The sequence below is a fragment of the Pongo abelii genome, chromosome 10 (assembly GCF_028885655.2).
Source record: "Pongo abelii isolate AG06213 chromosome 10, NHGRI_mPonAbe1-v2.0_pri, whole genome shotgun sequence".
In the NCBI taxonomy this organism is placed as follows: domain Eukaryota; kingdom Metazoa; phylum Chordata; class Mammalia; order Primates; family Hominidae; genus Pongo; species Pongo abelii.
This window is the reverse complement of record NC_071995.2, coordinates 110,902,956-110,923,024: the sequence shown is the minus strand read 5'-3', so window position 1 is coordinate 110,923,024 and position 20,069 is coordinate 110,902,956. Positions and strand designations below refer to the sequence as shown.

Below are 20,069 nucleotides of genomic sequence, written 5' to 3'. Positions count from 1 at the left end.
TTATTAGTCATTCTTGTTGCTATGATAATGCCCTTGTGCAAGACTTCTGCAGGGCTGTGACCATATTTGAGCACTTTGCTTTTTTGCAGTGGAAGAATGAGAGCCTGAGATGCAGGTTTGAGAGCTAGTTTCTCCACTTGCTGCCTGAATGGATTCCCTGAACTTCTCTTACCTCATGTATAATAAAGGAGAGAATAATTATGTAAGTATAACCAAGCACATATTACAAACAATACAGCAATTTAAAATTATGATTCCATTGCAAATTATAATTGCAAAATATGGAGGCCAAGGCGGGTGGATCTCTTGAGCTCAGGAATTAGAGACCAGCCTGGGCAATATAATGAAACTATATCTCTACAAAAAAAATACAAAAATTAGCCAGGCGTGGTGGCACGCACCTGTAGTTCCACCTCCTTGGGAGGCTAAGGTGGAAGGATCCCTCGAGCCCTGGAGGCAGAGGCTGGAGTGAGCCCTGATCATGCCACTGCACTCCAGCCTGGGGGACAGAGCAAGACCCCGTCTCAAAAATATGATATAATATAATATAATATAATATAATATAATATAATAGCAAAATGTTAATGAGATAGTACTAAGCAAGAAAAGCATCTAACAGGCTGGGCGCGGTAGCTCATGCCTGTAATGCCAACACTTTGGGAGGCAGAGGCTGGTGGATCACCTGAGGTCAGGAGTTCGAGACCAGCCTGGCCAACATGATGAAACCCTGTCTCTACTAAAAATACAAAAATTAGCTGGCCGTGGTGGCAGGCGCCTATAATCCCAGCTACTTGGGAGGCTGAGACGGGAGAATCGCTTGAACCCAGGAGATGGAGGTTGCAGTGAGCCGAGATTGAGCCACTGCACTCCAGCCTGGGTGACAAAATCAAAACTCCATCTCAAAGCAATATTTATAACAAAATAAAATATTTAGTTTAAATATGCAATATAATTTGTGTGATTACAAACATATAAAGTTTAAAACCAGGGAAAACTAACCTAAAGTGAGAGAAGTAACTGGTTCCATTCAGAGGGTATATAGCCTGAAAGGAGATATGAGAAAGATTTTCTAGAAATGTTTATATCTTGATCAGCAAAGTGATTAACACAGATGGATTAATTAGTAAATAGTTATTAAGCTACACACCTATATCTTAAGCACTTTACATTGTATGTTACATTTTAATAACAAAACTTACTGGAGTTCAAAAGAAAGCACAATCATTAAAGATTAAAAAATCAGAAAAAAATGTGTATTAATATGAATCAAGTATATTAATGTATTAAGTATATGTAAAGAAAAAAGATAACCATATAGTGTGTTCTTTTATGAATAAGGTGTTTTAACTCAGCATAATGTTTTTGAGGTTTATCCATGCTGTTGATAATATCAAGTCTATCCCTTTTCAGTGCCAAGTAGCATAGCACATGGATATGCCATAATTTATACTGACAAACATTAGAACTGGTTCTAGATTTTGGCCAGGCGTGGTGGCTCACGCCTACAATCCCAGCACTTTGGCAGGTCAAGGCAGGTGGATCGCCTGAGCTCAGGAGTTCCAGACCAGCCTGGGCAACATAACAAAACCCTGTCTCTACAAAAAATACAAAAATTTAGCCAGGCGTGGTGGCTCATGCGTGTAGTCCCAGCTACTTGGGAGGCTAAGGTGAGAAGATTGTTTGAGCCTGGGAGGCAGAGGTTTCAGCGAGCTGAGATGGCGCCACTGCACTCCAGCCTGGGTGACAGAGGGAGACTCTGCCTCAAAAAAAAATTGATTCTAGTTTAAGCAGTAATAAACATTCTTGTGCAAGTCTTTGGGGATATATGTTTTTATTTCTCTCAGATAAATACTTGGAAGTGGGATTGCCGGATCATATGGTAAGTCTGTTTTAACTTTACAAGAAACACCAAACTGTTTTCCGAAGTGATAGCACCACTAAACGTTCCCAACAGTAGTGTAGGAGAGTTTCAGTTGCTCGGTATAGTCATCCACTTGGTATAAACACAGTTTGAATAAATAAACAGGAGAATGGCAGTCCTGTCTTCCCTTGCCTGAGTGACCCAGAAGCTCCTCTAAATTCATAGTTCACAGTGGGAGGAGACAACAAGGTCCAGGGTAGCAAGGAATGAACTGGAAATAATGATAAGCTCAAATTTCACTTAACCCCTGGGGCGCCTTGTTTTCACTGGCCTAAATCCAACAGCAGAAATCAAAAAAGTTTAGGGGTATTTTATTCCTGACCAAAAAAGGCAGGCAAGGTGGGGCGATTACAGTGGCAGCAGAAAGGATTTAGATTAGGTTAGAGGAAGAGCTGCTTCTTGGTTTACCAGGAGTCACCTGTATGAGAGGATTAGATGGAGTTCCCCCCAACCTCCTTGCACCAGAACGTTTAAAAGGCTTGTTAGAAACTTATTTTTATTTATTTACTTATTTTTTACTTTTCTGAGACAAAGTCTCACTCTCTCGCCCAGGCTGGAATGCAGTGGCATGATCTCGGCTCACTGCAACCTCTGCCTGCCAGGTTCAAGCGATTCTCCTGCTTCAGGCTCCCGAGTAGCTGGGACTGTAGGTGCCCACCACCACGCCTGGCTATTTTTTTTGTATTTTTAGTAGAGACAGGGTTTCGCCATGTCGGTCAGGCTGGTCTTGAACTCCTGACCTCAAATGATCCTCCCACCTTGGCCTCCCAAAGTGCTAGGATTACAGGCGTGAGCCACTGAACCCAGCCGGCTTGTTACAAATTTGAATGTCTGCTCAAGGTCAACCTCCTCACTATCCCAATTCCCTAGTACCTCAACCTCATCCCTAAAAACTCACTAAATTAACTGAATCTGGATTTCTGGTGTCATGGCCTAAATGGCACTTCCAGGCTCTGGCAGATTTAGCATTCACTGCAGTGGAATTTTGATAAAGCCCAAAGGGAGAGGTGTCGCCCTACCCTTCCCAGCTCAGCCCTACTCAGAGCCTTGCCAGACTGGGGGAGGGAAATTCCTCTCCTCTAACCAAAGCTGTCACTACCTAGTCTGAGAAGCCAACCCAACTCCTCCATTCCCCAACACGCCCCCATCCTTATTCTGAACTGTCTTCTGCCTCCCGCAGCCTCAGCCCCTGCTCAAGGGCTAGGGATCTTCCCTGACAGAATGCAGCTTTTCCTTGTTCTAGTTGCCAACCTGTTCCCTTCCTCCCACTTTTACTTCCCAGCAAGCAGCTGCTTAGAGTCACAGATTCCTGGCCCCATGCCTAGCCCGGACACACGGAAGGCACTCAATTTCTACTTGCAGAATTACCTCAAGGTGCTGCTTTACAATAAACTCTTTTTTTTTTTTTGAAACAGAATCTTGGCTGGGCGTGGTGGCTCATGCCTGTAATCCCAGCACTTCGGGAAGCTGAGGCTGGCGGATCACCTGAGGTCGGGAGTTCAAGACCAGCCTGACCAACATGGAGAAACCCCATCTCTACTAAAAATACAAAATAAGCCGGGTGTGGTGGTGCATGCCTGTAATCCCAGCTACTTGGGATGCTGAGGAGGAAGAATCACTTGAACCTGGGAGGCGGTGGTTGCAGTGAGCCGAGATCACGCCATTGTACTCCAGCCTACGCAACAAGAGTGAAACTCCGTCCCCCCCCAAAAAAAAGAAGGAAAAAAAGAAACAGAATCTTGCTCTGTCACCCAACCTGGAGTGCAGTGGTACGACCTCAGCTCACTGCAACCTCCACTTCCTGGGTTCAAGCAATTTTCCTGCCTCAGCCTCCCAAGTAGCTGGGATTACAGGCATGTACCACCATGCCCAGCTAATTTTTGTATTTTTAGTACAGATGGGGTTTCACCATGTTGGTCAGGCTGGTCTCAAACTCCTGATCTCAGGTGTTCCACCTTGGCCTCCCAAAGTGCTGGGTTTACAGGTGTGAGCCATCTTGCCCAGCCTACAGTAAACATTTAAAGGTGGTTTTTTGTTTTGTTTTTGGCCAAAACCAAATCTGTTTTCATCAAACTCGGTTTTCATCAAAGTGGGTTCCTTTCTACCCTCTAGCATTCCATCCTTTGCACTTCTCTCAGCCCTTCGCCAGCTCCCTCTGTCTTTTGAGGCCCCTTCCTGTTGATCTTCCTGGCACTTTTTTGGGTGCATCAAGAGGCGACTCTGGCAGTGAGTCCCTTGCTCCCTGGCATCCCAACAAGCACCTGATCCCAATATCTTCTCCCTCTCTGCCCATCTTCTCAGACACCTCTGGTAGGAAACTACTATTATTTCGTTTTGTTTTAAATTTGACTGGGGTAGAAGTACACGCCATAAAGTGCATACATCTTAAGTATATTGTGTAAGGACGTTTTAAATAACAGTAACAGTTTTATCAAAGGTAGAATTCACATATCAGACAATTCATCCATTTAAAGTGGACCTGGCATGGTAGCTCACACCTGTAATCCCAGCACTTTGGGAGGCTGAGGCAGGAGGATCCCTTGAGCCCAGGAGTTCAAGATCAGCTTGGGCAACATAGGGAGACCTCGTCTCTACTAAAAGTAATAAAAATTAGCTGGGCGTTAGTGTGTGCACCTGTAGTCCCAGGTGCTTGGAAGGCTGAGGTGAGAAGATTAATGGAGTCCAGGAGTTTAAGGCTGCAGTGAGCTATGGTCACACCACTGCACTCCAGCCTGGATAACAGAGAGAGACTTTTACCTCTAAAAAAAAAAAAAAAAAATTGTTTTTGGCCAGGCACGGTGGCTCATGCCTGTAATCCCAGCACTTTGGGAGGCCAAGGCAGGTGAATCGCTTGAGGTCAGGAGTTCGAGACCAGCCTGGCCAACATGGTGAAACCCCGTCTCTACTAAAAATACAAAAATTAGCTGGGCATGGTGGCGTATGCCTGTAATCCCAGATACAGGGATTTGGGAGGCTGAATTAGCAGAAACGTTTGAGCCTGGGAGGCAGAGGTTGCAGTGAGCAGAGATTGCGCCACTGTACTCCAGCCTCGGTGACAGAGCGAGACTCCGTCTCAAAAAAAAAGAAAAAGAAAAAGAAAAATTAGCCAGATGTGGTGGCAGGCACCTGTAATCTCAGCTACTTGGGAGGCAGAGGCAGGAGAATCGCTTGAACCTGGGAGGCAGAGTTTGCCTCCCAGAATTTGAGACTCTGTCTCAAACAAAAAGAAAAGAAAAGAAAAAAGGTAGACTTCACAGTGATTTTTTAGTATAGTCACAGATTTGTGCAACTATCACTGCAATCTAGTTCCTGGACTTTTTTTTTTTTTTTTTTTTTGAGATGGAGTTTCGTTCTGTCGCCCAGGCTGGAGTGCAGTGGCGCGATCTCAGCTCACTGCAACCTCCGCCTCCCGGGTTCAAGCAATTCTTCTGCCTTAGCCTCCTGAGTAGCTGGGACTACAGGCACCTGCCACCACGCCCAGCTAATTTTTGTATTTTTAGTAGAGACGGGGTTTCACCATATTGGCCAGGCTGGTCTCAAACTCCTGACCTCAAGTGATCCGCCCACCTTGGTCTCCCGAAGTGCCAGAATTACAGATGTGAGCCACCGTGCCCGGTGATCCTGGACATTTTTATCATCCCCAAAAGAAACTGTGCCCATTAACAGTTACTCCCCTCATCTCCATGCCCGGACTGACAATCACCCATCAGCTTTCTTTCTTCATAGACTTGCCTATTTGGGACATTTCATATGAATGGAATCATACAATATGGAGACTTTTGTGATAGTTTATTTCACCTAACATGATGTTTTCAAGGTTCGTCCATATTATAGCATTCATCAGTACTTCATTTCTTTCCTTTTCTTTCAATTTTTTTTTTTTTTTTTTCCTGAGACAGGGTCTCCCTCGATCACCCAGGCTGGAGTGCAGTGGCGGCACAATTTCGGCTCACTGAAACCTCTGCTTCCCGGGCTCAAGGAATTCTCCCACCTCAGCTGGAACTACAGGTGCATGCCAGCACAGCCAGCTAATTTTTGTATCTTTTGTAGAGATGGGGTTTCCTCATGCTGACCAGGCTGGTCTCGAACTCTTGGACTCAAGCAATCTGCCTGCCTCGGCCTCCCAAAATGCTGGGATTACAGGCTTGAGCCCCCTTGCCCAGCCAAGAATGCTGTTCTACACAACCGTATACAAATTTTGCATGGACGTATGTTTTCTTTTTTTTTTCTTGAGATGGAGTCTTGCTCTGTCACCCAGGCTGGAGTGCAGTGCGTGATCTCAGCTCACTGCAAGCTCCACCTCCCGGGTTCACACCATTCTCCTGCTTCAGTCTCCTGAGTAGCTGGGACTACAGGCGCCCGCCACCACGCTCGGCTAATTTTTTTGTATTTTTAGTAGAGACGGGGTTTCACTGTGTTAGGATGGTCTCCATCTCCTGACCTCGTGATCCACCCACCTCGGCCTCCCAAAGTGCTGGGATTACAGGCGTGAGCCACCACACCCAGCCCTGCATGGATGTATGTTTTCATTTCTCTAGGAGAAATTTCACCTAGGAGTGGAGTTTTGTATTTGTAAATACCCCTGTTACCATCACTCAGATCAAGAAATAGAAAATGCCTGGCCAGGCGCGGTGGCTCATGCCTATTATCCCAGCACTTTGGGAGGCCGAGGCCGGCAGATCACGAGGTCAGGAGTTCAAAACCAGCCTGGCCAACATGGTGAAACCCTGTCTGTACTGAAAATACAAAAATTAGCTGGGCGTGGTGGCACATGCCTGTAGTCTCAGCTATTTGTGAGTTTGAGGCCGAAGAATCACTTGAACCCACAAGGCAGAGGTTGCAGTGAGCCGAGATTGTGCCACTGCACCCCAGTTTGGGCAACAGAGCGAGACTCCATCTCAAAAATAAAATAAAATAAAAAAAGAATAGTTTTGCCTGTTCTATTCCATAGGAACAGATAGAATGGTGCAATATATACTATTTTGTGTCGGACTTCTTTCAGGCAATATCTTGAATGTTACATTCACTCATGTCATTGCATATAACCTTAGTTTATTCCTTTTCATTGTCAGGTAGTATTCTTAATAAATTGTGAATATCTTCACAACTTCACAATTTATTAGCCTATTCTACAGTTAATGAACATTTGGCTTGTTTCTAGTTTCAGCCAAGTATGAATATTCTTGTTCTTGGTTAGATATGATGTTAATTTCTATTAGGTATACACCCAGGAGTAGAATTACTGGAATGGGCTATAGAGTTTGCCTTTATTTGGCTTTTGGTTATTAAAAGTTCCAGTCATCCGTGTGTACATAAATATCTCTAGCTCTCATGAGTTATTAATATTTATTTAGCCCTGGCTTCTTCTTTTTTTGAGATAGAGTCTTGCTCTGTCGCCAGGCTGGAATGCAGTGGTGTGATCTCGGCTCACTGAAACCTCCTCCTCCCAGGTTCAAATGATTCTCCTGCCTCAGCCTCCTGAGTAGCTGGGACTACAGGTGCACGCCACCATGCCCAGCTAATTTTTGTATTTTTAGTAGAGACGGAGTTTCACCATGTTGGCCAGGATGGTCTCGATCTCTTGACCTCGCGATCCACCCACCTCGGCCTCCCAAAGTGCTGGGATTACAGGCATGAGCCACCGCACTCGGCCCCTGGCTTTTTTTTTTTAATTAAAAAAAATTTTTTTTGAGGCAAGGTCTCATCCAGGCTGGAATGCAGTGATACAATCACAGCTCACGGCAGCCTTGACCTCCTGGTCTCAAATGATCCTCCCACCTCAGCCTCTTAAAGTGCTGGGATTACAGGTGTGAGCCACTGTACTGGCTCTGGCTTAAAAACCAAAACAATACAGTCTTTTAATTTCTACCTACAAGTTTTGGAATTCCATCTTTTTTTATTTTTCAGTGGCCGCAGGGTGACTGAGGCACTCACTCATTAGCTGGCTATCTGATTACTCAGAGAGGCTTAGATAGTTGACACACTGGGAGGGGAAGTAACCAGGGAATAACAGAGGAGTAACCAGGGAGGGAGCTATTAGGGAAGCAAGAGCAAAGGACAGTGTCTGCCACAGAAGGACATCACGCACTTTTATTTTCTAGATGGAGTTAGGTCTTCCAAGGCGGGCTTTAGACATTCATCTGATTTAATTATTATTATTATTATTATTATTTTTGGCACATAGTCACAAGTATATTCATTTCTAACTGGAGAAATATTTGTGAAACCACTGCTAAAAGCCAGTTTCCTAATCAAGGTGCCAGGCCCTGAAACACTCTAGATATGTCCTCAGGCCCTGAAATGTTCACATTATTTCATCAGTTCTGAAGCAAGGAGCAATAGATGTTGCCAGTTATCAAGGAGAAGAGGAAGGGTGAGAGATGTTTGTGTGGGGAAGGGAGCGGTGGGGGGTTGAGCCGGGAGGAAGAGGCTCAGAGCCGCAGCTGATATCTGGGGACTCATACATATTCATGAGGCGGACTGGGATTGGACCAGAGGCCTCAGAGCATGCTGGGACATTTTCCAGGCTGCCTGGTTGCCAGGCAGAGTTCCCAGGGGCCACCGCTGCCTTCCCCGGGCAGCTTCAACCCCCAGACACCTGCAGAGACCCTCCTAGTGTCTAGAGGAGGAGACTTAGGATCACTTTGTTTTAGTCTGATTTCCCAGGAAAAGCCCTCACTCAGTTCTCTCCCCCAACACTGCCTAAGGTGTAAGGCCGGGCACAGTGGCTCACACGTATATATAATCCCAGCACTTTGGAAGGCAAAGGTGGGAGGATTGCTTAAGCCCAGGAGTTTAAGACTAGCCTGAGTAACATAGCAAGACCCCTGCCTCTACAAAAAAGTGAAAAAATTAGCTGGGCATTCTGATGTGTGTTTGTAGTTCCAGCTGCTCGGGAGACTGAGGGAGGAGGATCACTTGAGCCCAGGAGTTCAAGGCTGCAGTGAGCTGTGATGGTGTGACTGCACTCCAGCCTGGGTGACAGAGTGAGACCTTGCCTCACAAACAGACCAAATAAATAAATAAAAACATAACCTATGGTTCCATTTACTGGGAGAAAAAATCTTTTCGCCACTGAATTTCACTTGGGTCTTTGTCATAAATCAAGTGACCATATGTATACAATCTATTTCTGGGCTCTCTGTTCTACACATCTACCTGTTTATCCTTATGCTATTTCTCCACAGTCTTAATGAATGTGGCTTTATTTATTTATTTATTTTGAGAAAGGGTCATAGCCCACTGCAGCCTCAAACTCCTGGCTGGATCAAGCAATCCTCCCGCCTCACACTCCAGAGTAGCTGGGACCACAAGGGTGCACCACCACTTCCAGCTAATTTTTTTAGTTTTGTAGAGATGGGGGTCTTGCTATGTTGCCCAGGCTGGTCTTGAACTCAAGCAATCGTCCTACCTTGGCCTCCCAAAGTACTGGGATTACAGATGTGAGCCACTGCAACTGGCCTTGCCATTTTGGCTATTCTAGGTCATTACGATTTACATATAAATTTTAAAATCATTTAAAAAATTTCCTAGGTGGTTTTAATTCCTTATCTTGTACGCTTTCTCAGGGAACTGGCCACAAAGCAGCACTACCCCCTCAAGGTGACTTCATTCCAAATCAAGGGCCTCATTCTTAGCATCCAGTAGCCCAAATGCAGCTGACAATGTTCTCCCAAGAGTCGAGTAGTTCAGAGGCTGTACAGAGGAAGCCCAGACTCAGATCAGATAATCCAGTCAGCTCTGCAGACTCTGGTGTTGACCTGCCCTTGAATAGAGACTAGAGACTGTTCCATGACTAGCCAGAAATGCATATGGAAATTTAATATACGATAATGATGGTATTGGGTGCTTTGTGAAAAAGATGGACGATTCAATAAATAGGGGTTGAGGTCAGGCATGGTGGCTCCCTTGGCTTTGAGAGGCCGAGGTGGGAGGATTGCTTGAAGCCAGGTGTTCAAGACCCTGTCTCTACCAAAATATATATATATATATATAAAAAATACATTATATATATATAAAATACATTATATATAAAATACATTATATAATACATTATATATAAAATACATTATATATAATACATTATATATATAAAATACATTATATATAATACATTATATATATAAAATACATTATATATATAAAATACATTATATATATAATACATTATATATATAAAATACATTATGTATATAATACATTATATATATAAAATACATTATATATAATACATTATATATATAAAATACATTATATATAATACATTATATATATAAAATACATTATATATAATACATTATATATATAAAATACATTATATATATAATACATTATGTATATATTTTAAAAATACATTATATATATATATATATATTTTTTTTTTTGAGATGGAGTCTCCCTCTGTCACCCAGGCTGGAGTCAGTGGTGCGATCTCAGCTCACTGCAACCTCCATTTCTGAGGTTCAAGTGATTCTCTGCCTCTCTTGTAATCTGGGATTACAGGTGCCTGCCACCACGCCCGGCTAATTTTTGTGGTTTTAGTACAGACGGAGTTCAGCATGTTAGCCAGACTGGTCTTGAACTCGTGATCTCAAGTGATCCGCCCACCCTGGCCTCCCAAATTGTTGAGATTACAGGCGTGAGCCACTGCGCCCAGCCTGCGAGCCACCACACCCGGCAAAAACAAAAACAAAACAAAACAAAAATATATATATGTACATATATGTATATATATATTCCCTTTATATATTTATACAGCTACTATATATATTTATATGACCACTATAGATAGATACAACTGAAAAAGGTAAAATTGAAATCCTACCTTATTTATTTATTTGTTTTGAGACAGAGTCTCGCTCTGTTGCCCAGGCTGGAGTGCAGTGGTGAGATCTCAGCTTACTGCAACCTCCGCCTCTTCGGTTCAAGCAATTCTCCTGCCTCAGCCTCCCAAGTAGCTGGGACTACAGGCGCATGCCACCACGCCCAGCTAATTTTTTGTATTTTTAGTAGAGATGGGGTTTCACCGTGTTGCCCAGGCTGGTTGTGATCTCCTGAGCTCAGGCAATCTGCCCACCTCGGCCTCCCAAAGTGCTGGGATTACAGGCATGAGCCACCGCACCTAACGTTTATTTATTTATTTATTTATTTTATTTGTTTATTTTGAGAGGGAGTCTCGCTCTCTCGCCCAGGCTGGAGTGCAATGGTGAGATCTCAGCTCACTGCAACTTCCTCCTTCTAGATTCAAGTGATCCTCGTGCCTCAGCCTCCTGAGTAGCTGGGAATACAGGCGCATACCACCTCGCTGGGCTAATTCTTGTATCTTCAGTACAGACGGGGTTTCACCATGTTGGCGAGGCTAGTCTCGAACTCCTGACCTCAAGTGATCTGCCCATCTTGGCCTCCCAAAGTATTGGGATTAGTGTGAGCTACCACACCTGGCCCAAAGCCTACCTTATTATTCATATGGAAATAAATACCAAATGGATCAAAGATTTACATGTTAAAAATAAAACCATAGGCCGGGTGCAGTGGCTCATGCCTGTAATCCCAGCACTTTGGGAGGCCAAGGCGGGCGGATCACGAGGTCAGAAGATCGAGACCAGCCTGGCCAACATGGTGAAACCCTGTCTCTACTAAAAATACAAAAAAATTAGCCGGGCGTGGTGGCAGGCGCCTGTAGTCCAAGCTACTCAGGAGGCTGAGGCAGGAGAATGGCGTGAACCCGGGAGGTGGAGCTTGCAGTGAGCTGAGATCACGCCACTGCACTCCAGCCTGGGCGACAGAGCGAGACTCCATCTCAGAAAAAAATAATAAATAAATAAATAAAACCATAAAACTATTGGATAATTAATAAAGTAACTTAAAAAATGATATGGAAGGTCCAGGCACGGTGGCTCACACCTGTAGTAAGCCCAGCACTTTGGGAAGCTGAGGCAAGAGAATCACTTGAGGCCGGAAGTTCAAGATCAGACTGGAGCCAGGCATAGTGGTGCCCAACTGTAGCTCCAGCTACTTGAGAGGTTGAGGTGGGAGGATTCCTTGAACCTGAGGGATCAAGGCCACGGTGAGCCATGATCACGTCGCTGTACTCCAGCCTGGGTGACAGAGACCCTGTCTTTAAAAAAAGCAAAATAAAAATCATTAAATTTTGCACTTAAAATGGGTAAATTTTATGGTATTTAAATTATATCTCAATAAAAGTGAGTATAAAAATTAATAAAATATAGCTTACACAAACATAATATTTGCTATGTTTTATTAAAGCATGCAAAATGAGATGTATTTGATTTGGAAAGTGGCCTGGGAGACTTGGCATTCATAGGCCACCTGGCGGACACAATTGGAAGTGCTGAGGCGGACAGCTACTGCATACAAGGGATTGAGTTGGAAAGGGTCTCTTAGTCTCATCCTCTCCTTTTGTTTCTTTCTTTTTGTTTTTGTTTTTGTTTCTGAGACGGAATCTTGCACTGTCGCCCGGGCTGGAGTGCAATGGCGCTATCTCGGCTCACTGCAGCCTCTGCCTCCTGGGTTCACACGATTCTCCTGCCTCAGCCTCCCAAGTAGCTGGGATTACAGGCGCACACCACCACACCCAGCTAATTTTTTTTTTTTTTCAGTAGAGACGGAATTTCACTCTTTCTTTTTTATTTTTGAGACGGTCCATCGCCCAGGCTGGAGTGCAGTGGTGTGATCATGGTTCACTGCAGCCTGGGCTTCCTGGGCTTGAGCATGCACCGCCACACTTCGCTAATTTTTAAATTTTTTGTAGAGATGGGGGTCTTGCCTTGTTGCCTAGGCTGGTCTTGAACTCCTGGGTTCAAGTGATCTGCCCACCTTAGCCTCCCAAAGTGCTGGGATTACAGGCATGAGCCACTGCGCCCAGCTCATCCTCTCCTTTTCTTTTCTTTTTTGTTTGTTTGTTTTGTTTTGTTTTGTTTAGATAGAGTCTTGCTCTGTCATCCAGGCTGGAGTGCAGTAGTGTGATCTTGGCTCACTGCAACCTCCACCTCCCAGGTTCAAGCAATTCTTCTGCCTCAGCCTCCTGAGTAGCTGGGACTACAGGGGTGCGCCACCACACCCAGCTAATTTTTGTATTTTTAGTAGAGATGGGGTTTCGTCATGTTGGCCAGGCTGGTCTCGAGCTCCTGATCTCAGGCAATCCGCCTGCCTAGGCCTCCCAAAGTGCTGGGATTACAGGTGTGAGCCACTGCGCCCAGCCCATCCTCTCCTTTTGTAATGGAAATAAGTCAAAACTTGAATTATTGGTCAAAGGAAGACCATAGCTCAAGTTATCCTAACTCTTAGTTGAAGGTGATGCGTTTCTCCATCTACCTTTAACTCTGTGCCTACTTTGTACTTTAGATTTTCCCTATGCTAACCAGTGTGGGAAATTCCCAGATATTGTTCCTCCCAGGAGACATGTCAGACTTGGGAAAATTTCCTTCCTTAGTGTCCTGAAGTGCCAAGAAGTTATTTCTGCAGGGCTTTTGTTGTTGTTGTCGTTTTGTTTGTCTGTTTTGAGACAGTGTCTCAGTCTGTCACCCAGGCCAGAGTGCAGTGGCATAATCATAGCTCATTGGAGGCTCAGCCTTCTGGGTACAAGCAATCCTCCCACCTCAGCCTTCTGAGTAGTTGGGACTATAGGTGTGCACCACTACGCCTGGCTAATTTTCTTATTTTTTGTAGAGCTGGGGTCTCCCTATATTGCCCAGGCTAATCTTGAACTCCTGGGCTCAAGTGATCCTCCTGCCTCAGCCTCTCAAAATGGTGGGATTACATGCATGAGAATTTCTGCAGTTTTAAATCAAAGGGAGTCCTCACCCTAACATGAAAGATAATAATAACTGTTGTTGAGCGCTTTCTTTGTGCCTGTTTCCTTTTTCTTTTTTCTGAGGCAAAGTCTCACTCTGTCACCCAGACTGGAGTCCAATAGTGCAATCTTGGATCACTGCAACCTCTGCCTCCCAAGTTCAAGCAATTCTCCCACCTCAGTCTCCCAAGTAGCTGGGATTACAGGTACCTGCCACCACGCCCGGCTAATTTTTTATACTTTTAGTACAGATGGGGTTTCACCATATTTGTCAGGCTGGTCTCAAACTCCCGACTTCAGGTGATCTGCCCGCCTTGGCCTCCCAAAGTGCTGGGATTACAGGCGTGAGCCACTGCGCCCGGCTATGCCTGTTTCTTTTCATGAAAGACAGCATTTATCCCTTACATCAACTTGATGAGGTTGGTCATTTTATTATTATAATTTCATAAATGCAGAAACTGAGGCTCGGAGACATTCAGTCACTTGTTTAGGATCACACAGTTGATAAATGTCAGAGCCTGGATTTGAAGCCGAATCTGCTTGATTTCAGAGCCAGAGTTGCTGTTTATTCCACCGTCAAAAGTGCAGGATATCAACCACGAAAACTGTGAAGTAGGTCAGTGTCCTGTTTAGGATTAGGCATTGGTATATGTCCATCAGGACAGAAAAGAAAAACTAGGGCCGGGCGCGGTGGTTCAAACTCCTGTAATCCCAGCACTTTGGAAGGCCGAGGCAGGCGGATCATGAGGTCAGGAGGATCCAGACCATCCTGGCTAAGACCGTGAAACCCCGTCTCCACTAAAAATACAAAAAATTAGCCGGGCGCAGTGGCGGACGCCTGTAGCTGAGCTCACACCTGTAATCCCAGCACTTTGGGAGGCCTAGGCAGGCGGATTGCCTGAGATCAGGAGCTCGAGACCAGTCTGGCCAACATGACAAAACCCCATCTCTACTAAAAATACAAAAATTAGCTGGGTGTAGTGGCGCACCCCTGTAGTCCCAGCCACCTGTAGGCTGAGGCAGGAGAATGAGGAGAGGCTGAGGCAGGAGAGTCTGAGGCAGGAGAATGGCGTGAACCTGGGAGGCGTGAACCTGGAAGGCGGAACTTGCAGTGAGCCGAGATAGAGGCGTGAACCTGGGAGGCGGAGCTTGCAGTGAGCCAAGATAGCGCCACTGCAGTCCGGCCCGGGCGAAAAAGCGAGACTCCATCTCAAAAAAAAAAAAAAAAAAAAAAAAAAGAAAGAAAAACTAGAAGAATCATTGGGTGGAGACACCCACATAACCACATTCCACATTCAAGTAATGATGCAGTCCCCCTCCCTGTGTCCTTAGCTATTCAGGCACAAAGCACCCAGGTGTCTCACTGCCTTTTAGGGAAAACATTTCTTCTTCCTCTTCCTCTTCCTCTCCTTCTCCTTCTCCTCCTTCTCCCCCTCCTCCTCCTCCTTCTCTTCTCCTTTTCCTTCTCCCCCTTCTCCTTCTCTTCTTCTTCTCTTCTTCTCCTTCTGCTGCTGCTTCTTTTTTTTGGCGGTGGGGGGACAGAGTCTTGCTCTGTCGCCCAGGTTGGAGTGCAGTGGCATGATCTCGGCTCACTGCAACTTCTGCCTCCTGGGTTCAAGCGATTCTCCTGCCTCAGCCTCCCAAGTAGCTGGGATTAGAGGTGTGGGCCACCACACCTGGCCAATTTTTGTATTTTTAGTAGAGATGGGTTTTTGCCATGTTGGCCAGGCTGGTCTCAAACTCCAGACATCAAGTGATGCACCTGCCTCGGCCTCCCAAAGTGCTGAGATTACAGGTATGAGCCACCGCACCCAGCCAGGGAGAATGTTTCTCACCAGAGAAAATGTTACCAAATTAAGAGTGTATGCCCCTCCTCTAAGTTGAGAAAATGGAAACCACTACTTAATGAGCACCTGCTGTATACCAAGCACTTTTCCATAATGTCATCTCTAAGAGCTCCAAGTTCTGAATTGTACAGCAAGGATGGGCTTTTGGCTTCCTCAGAGGTCATCTTGTTACCCGAAAGGATTCAGGCCTGCCAAAGGGTGTGGAAGCTGCCTCCCAGCGGCAGGTAAGGACAGGCCCAGAGCCGAGTGAGTCACTGTTTCATTCTTAGGTTCTGAGGACAAGCAGTAGAAATGAGAAAAGAGAACAACCAATTAATCCTACTTGGATGCTAAACAGTCTTTCAGAGTGGAGGGAAATATATCCCACTAAGGATGGTGACCTAAGACTCTAGAGGCCTCTGCTAGGTGGGTCCATATGACGCCCTGGTCTTGCCAAGTTCAGGGAGCTGGTTGCCAAGTCTATCAGTGTTCCTCTGGGGCCAGGCCAACAAAGGTAGCATAAGAACATGGCTGAGTAACCCGAGCCTTGGTTAAGGAGCCTCATATGTGCTCCCCTTAAAGGTGCTGGCAAATTCTTAAATCTCAGGTGACTCATCATCTCTTTCACTTGCACCAAAGGTGAACCCCAGCTCTCCTCCCTCCTTTTCCCTGTCCAAGCCCAACCTCAGCAGGGTCACACACCATCTCTGAGTGATCCTGGGGTCAGCTTGCCTGAGGCATCTGCCCTTCATTGTTGCTGCTTAGCATGATTTGGGGGGCATGGAGTTTCCCCTAGGGCAGGGTTGCCCAATTTAGCAAATAAAAATACAGGACACCCAGTTAAATTTGAATTTAAGATAAACAGTGAATGTATGTATGTATGTCTCAAATATTTTGTTGTACTTTGCCTGATAACTTCATCCCGGGAGTCTTTGTTTGTTTTTAGAGAGTCAAGGTCTCGCTCTGTCACCCAGGCTGGAGTGCAGTAGTGCAATCATAGCTCCCTACAGCCTCAAACTCCTGGGCTCAAATTATCCAGGGAGTATTTATTTATTTATAATTTTTTTTGAGACAGAGTCTCCCTCTGTTGCCCAGGCTGGAGTGCAGTGTTGCAATCTTGGCTCTGCAACTTCCGCCTCCTGGGCTCAAGCGATTCTTGTGCCTCAGCCCCCTGAGTAGCTGGGATTACAGGTGCGCAACACCCTGCTCAGCTAATTTTTTTTTTTTTTTTTTTTTTTTTTTTTTTTGGAGACGGAGTCTCGCTCTGTTGCCCAGGCTGGAGTGCAGTGGCACGATCTCGGCTCACTGCCAGCTCCGTCTCCTGGGTTCACGCCATTCTCCTGCCTCAGCCTCCCGAGTAGCTGGGACTACAAATGCCCGCCACCACGTCTGGCTAATTTTTTTGTATTTTAGTAAAGACAGGGTTTCACCGTGTTAGCCAGGATGGTCTTGATCTCCTGACCTCGTGATCCACCCACCTTAGCCTCCCAAAGTGTTGGGATTACAGGCGTGAGCCACTGCGCCTGGCTGCTCAGCTAATTTTTGCATTTTTAGTAGAGATGGGTTTTCGCCATGTTGCCCAGGCTGGTCTCGAACTCCTGTCCTCAAGTGATCCGCTCGCCTAGACCTCCCTAAGTGCTAGGATTACAGGCGTGAGTCATCATTCCCGACCTCCGGAGTATTTAAATGCCTTCCTTTTTTTTTTTTTTTTTTTTTTTTTTTTGTGACAGAGTCTTGCTCTGTTGCCCTGGCTAGAGTGCAACAATGTGATCTTGGCTCACTGCAACCTCCACCTCCCGGGTTCAAGCCTCAGCCTCCAGAGTAGCTGGGATTACAGGCATGTGCCACCATGCCTATTTTTTTGTATTTTTAGTAGAGATGGGGTTTCACCACATTGCCCAGGCTGATCTCAAACTCCTGACCTCAGGTGATCCACCCACCTCGGCCTCACAAGTGCTAAGATTACAGGCACGACCCACTGCACCCGGCCTATTTATTTATTTATACAAGAGTCTTGCTCTGTTGCCCATGCTGGAGTGCAGTGGCATGATCTTGGCTCACTGTAACCTTTGCCTACCGGGTTCAAGCGATTCTCCTGCCTCAGCCTCCTGAGTAGCTGGGATTACAGGCTTACACTACCACGCCCAGCTGATTTTTGTATTTTTAGCAGAGAAGGGGTTTTATCATGTTGGCCAGACTTGTCTTGAACCCCTGACCTCATGTGATCCACCCACTTTGGCCTGCCAAAGTGGTGGGATTACAGGGGTGAGCCACCAAGCCGGCCTTACCACACTATTTAAAATTACCTCCCTCTCTCACTGCCCCCCTTTCCTGCTTTATTTTTCTCAGTAGCATTTATCACCATGTAATAGGCTATCTACTTATTTATTGTCTGTCTCCCTCACTACAAATAAAAGCTCCATTAAGTCTCCATCTATTTTATTGATGTCTGTGCCTAAAACAAGAGTATGTCAAATAATAGGCACTTAATAACTCAGTGTTGTATGAATAAATCTATCTGTAAAAAGAGAGGTAATAATAGGATCTACCTCCCAGGGAAATACGATGACAGTTATGAAAATTTAATGAGAGAATAAATGTAAAGACCTTGCATTTAAATACTCTAGGCATATACCGAGTAAGTATTCATCTAGGATGCTTCTTTGTTGGCTGAGTCCCGGGAGAAGGGTGTGTGGCAGACCAGGTCTCACTAACACAGACCTCCATAACAACTGTTTCAGTACTGACTGAGTGGTTAAGTTAGATATTAAAAGCTAAAAAAAGCCAGTGCCCTTGTACAAAGGCTGGAATGTAACAAAAGCCCACCAAGAGTTTTGCCTAGGCCTTTCCTTGGCCTTAAAGCATGACAAAATAACGAAAGAATTCCTAACAGGACCCATTTAGGATTAAACAAATTTTATTGGGGGTCTGAAGTAACTCCCCAAACCTCCATGATTTAGCAGGAGGCAAGATAAGGGTAATCACCCCAGCACTTATTGCCATTTAGATTAAGTAAATTTACTGAGGCTTCAAAGGAAGGTCTTCAGGACTCAAACCTTAGTTATAGACTAAAGTGAGTTAATCGATTATTATTATTATTATTTTTATTATTTTTGAGACGGAGCCTCGCTCACCCAGGCTGGAGTGCAGTGGCGGGATCTCCGCTCACTGCAAGCTCCGCCTTCCTGGTTCACATCATTCTCTTGCCTCAGCCTCCCTAGTAGTTGGGACTACAGGCGCCCGCCACTGCGCCCAGCTAATTTTTTGTATTTTTAGTAGAGATGGGGTTTCACCGTGGTCTCGATCTCCTGACCTCGTGATCCAACCGCCTCGGCCTCCCAAAGTGCTGGGATTACAGGCATGAGCCACCGTGCCCGGCGAGTTAATCACTTATGTCTTTAGATTAATGCACATTTACACGTAGACATATAGCTTAGAAGGTATATAAGCTCTGGAAAGCTTTGTAATTTTAAGTTGGTCTGGTGATAATTTCCAGGCCTTCTCCCTGTAACTGGTTGTAGAAATAAAAACTCGCTTCCTCTCCAGTTCATCTGCATCTCCTTGCTGGACCAGTAGAAATAGCAGCCTGATGCTCATTTTGGTCCAGAAACAGGTGGTGGTGGGCTCTCGAACTTTTTTTTTTTTTTGAGATGGAGTCTGGCTCTGTCGCCCAGGCTGGAGTGCAGTGGTGCGATCTCGGCTCACTGCAAGCTCCGCCTCCCGGGTCTTGCCATTCTCCTGCCTCAGCCTCCCGAGTAGCTGGGACTACAGGCGCCCGCCAGTACGCCCGGCTAATTTTTTGTATTTTTAGTAGAGATGGGGTTTCGCCATGTTAGCCAGGATGGCCTCCATCTCCTGATCCTGTGATCCGCCCGCCTCGGCCTCCCAAAGTGCTGGGATTACAGGCTGAGCCACCGCGCCCGGCTCTCTCGAACTTTTTTGGCAGATTTTTGCTGTTGATCAGCCCCGCTTCCCCAACTTTCCCCTGGGTCTCTCTCCCCCAGGAGTTTCTGGTTCCTCTGCAATTAATCACAGCCAAGTCTAGCTGGTTCTTCAGGACAGAGAATAAATAGGATAAACAGGAGCAGCCGAACCCTAACTGTGAGAGTTTTCTCCCCTCCTCTCCTAACTTCCCAGTCAGTGACTCGGAAGATTTTAACAGCAAGAGCTGCCTCCTCTTGCCAGCTTGATTCCACCTGCTAAGTGAAGGAACAGCGTTTAAAGAGGTGGCAATCGGCAAGGGCGGATGCTTCCCTTTCCGCGCAGGCGCGTTCAGTCGCAGCACCGCGACTATCGTGATAGACAAGCGAGATCGACGCTGGCCCTTTAATAGCCCTTTCCTGGGGTCCTGCCCCGCGCGTGCGCACTGTGGTTCTGCGCTTGTCATCATGGCGACGCGGGGCCATGTGCAGGACCCTAACGACAGGCGCCTCCGGCCCATTTACGGTGAGTGTCTTCGACCAGCCCGCTCACCAGCCCGACGCACCGAGGGCTGCCGAGGCTAGGGCGA

The 20,069-nt window shown here is 45.8% G+C and overlaps 1 protein-coding gene across 3 annotated transcripts in view; it reads left to right on the top strand.

Moving 5' to 3' along the window:
• Positions 1–19,293: 19,293 nt before the first annotated feature.
• Positions 19,294–20,069, top strand: part of NAA25 (N-alpha-acetyltransferase 25, NatB auxiliary subunit) — an 83,303-nt gene continuing 82,527 nt past the window's right edge. For 2 of the 3 annotated variants that reach the window (XM_054528281.2, XM_002823769.5), the window contains exon 1: positions 19,294–20,005. In XM_054528281.2, coding sequence (XP_054384256.1) covers positions 19,948–20,005 — 58 coding nt within the window. In that variant the 5' untranslated portion in view covers positions 19,294–19,947. The remainder of the gene's footprint in view (positions 20,006–20,069) is intronic. The other variant, XM_054528280.2, reaches the window with a different exon arrangement.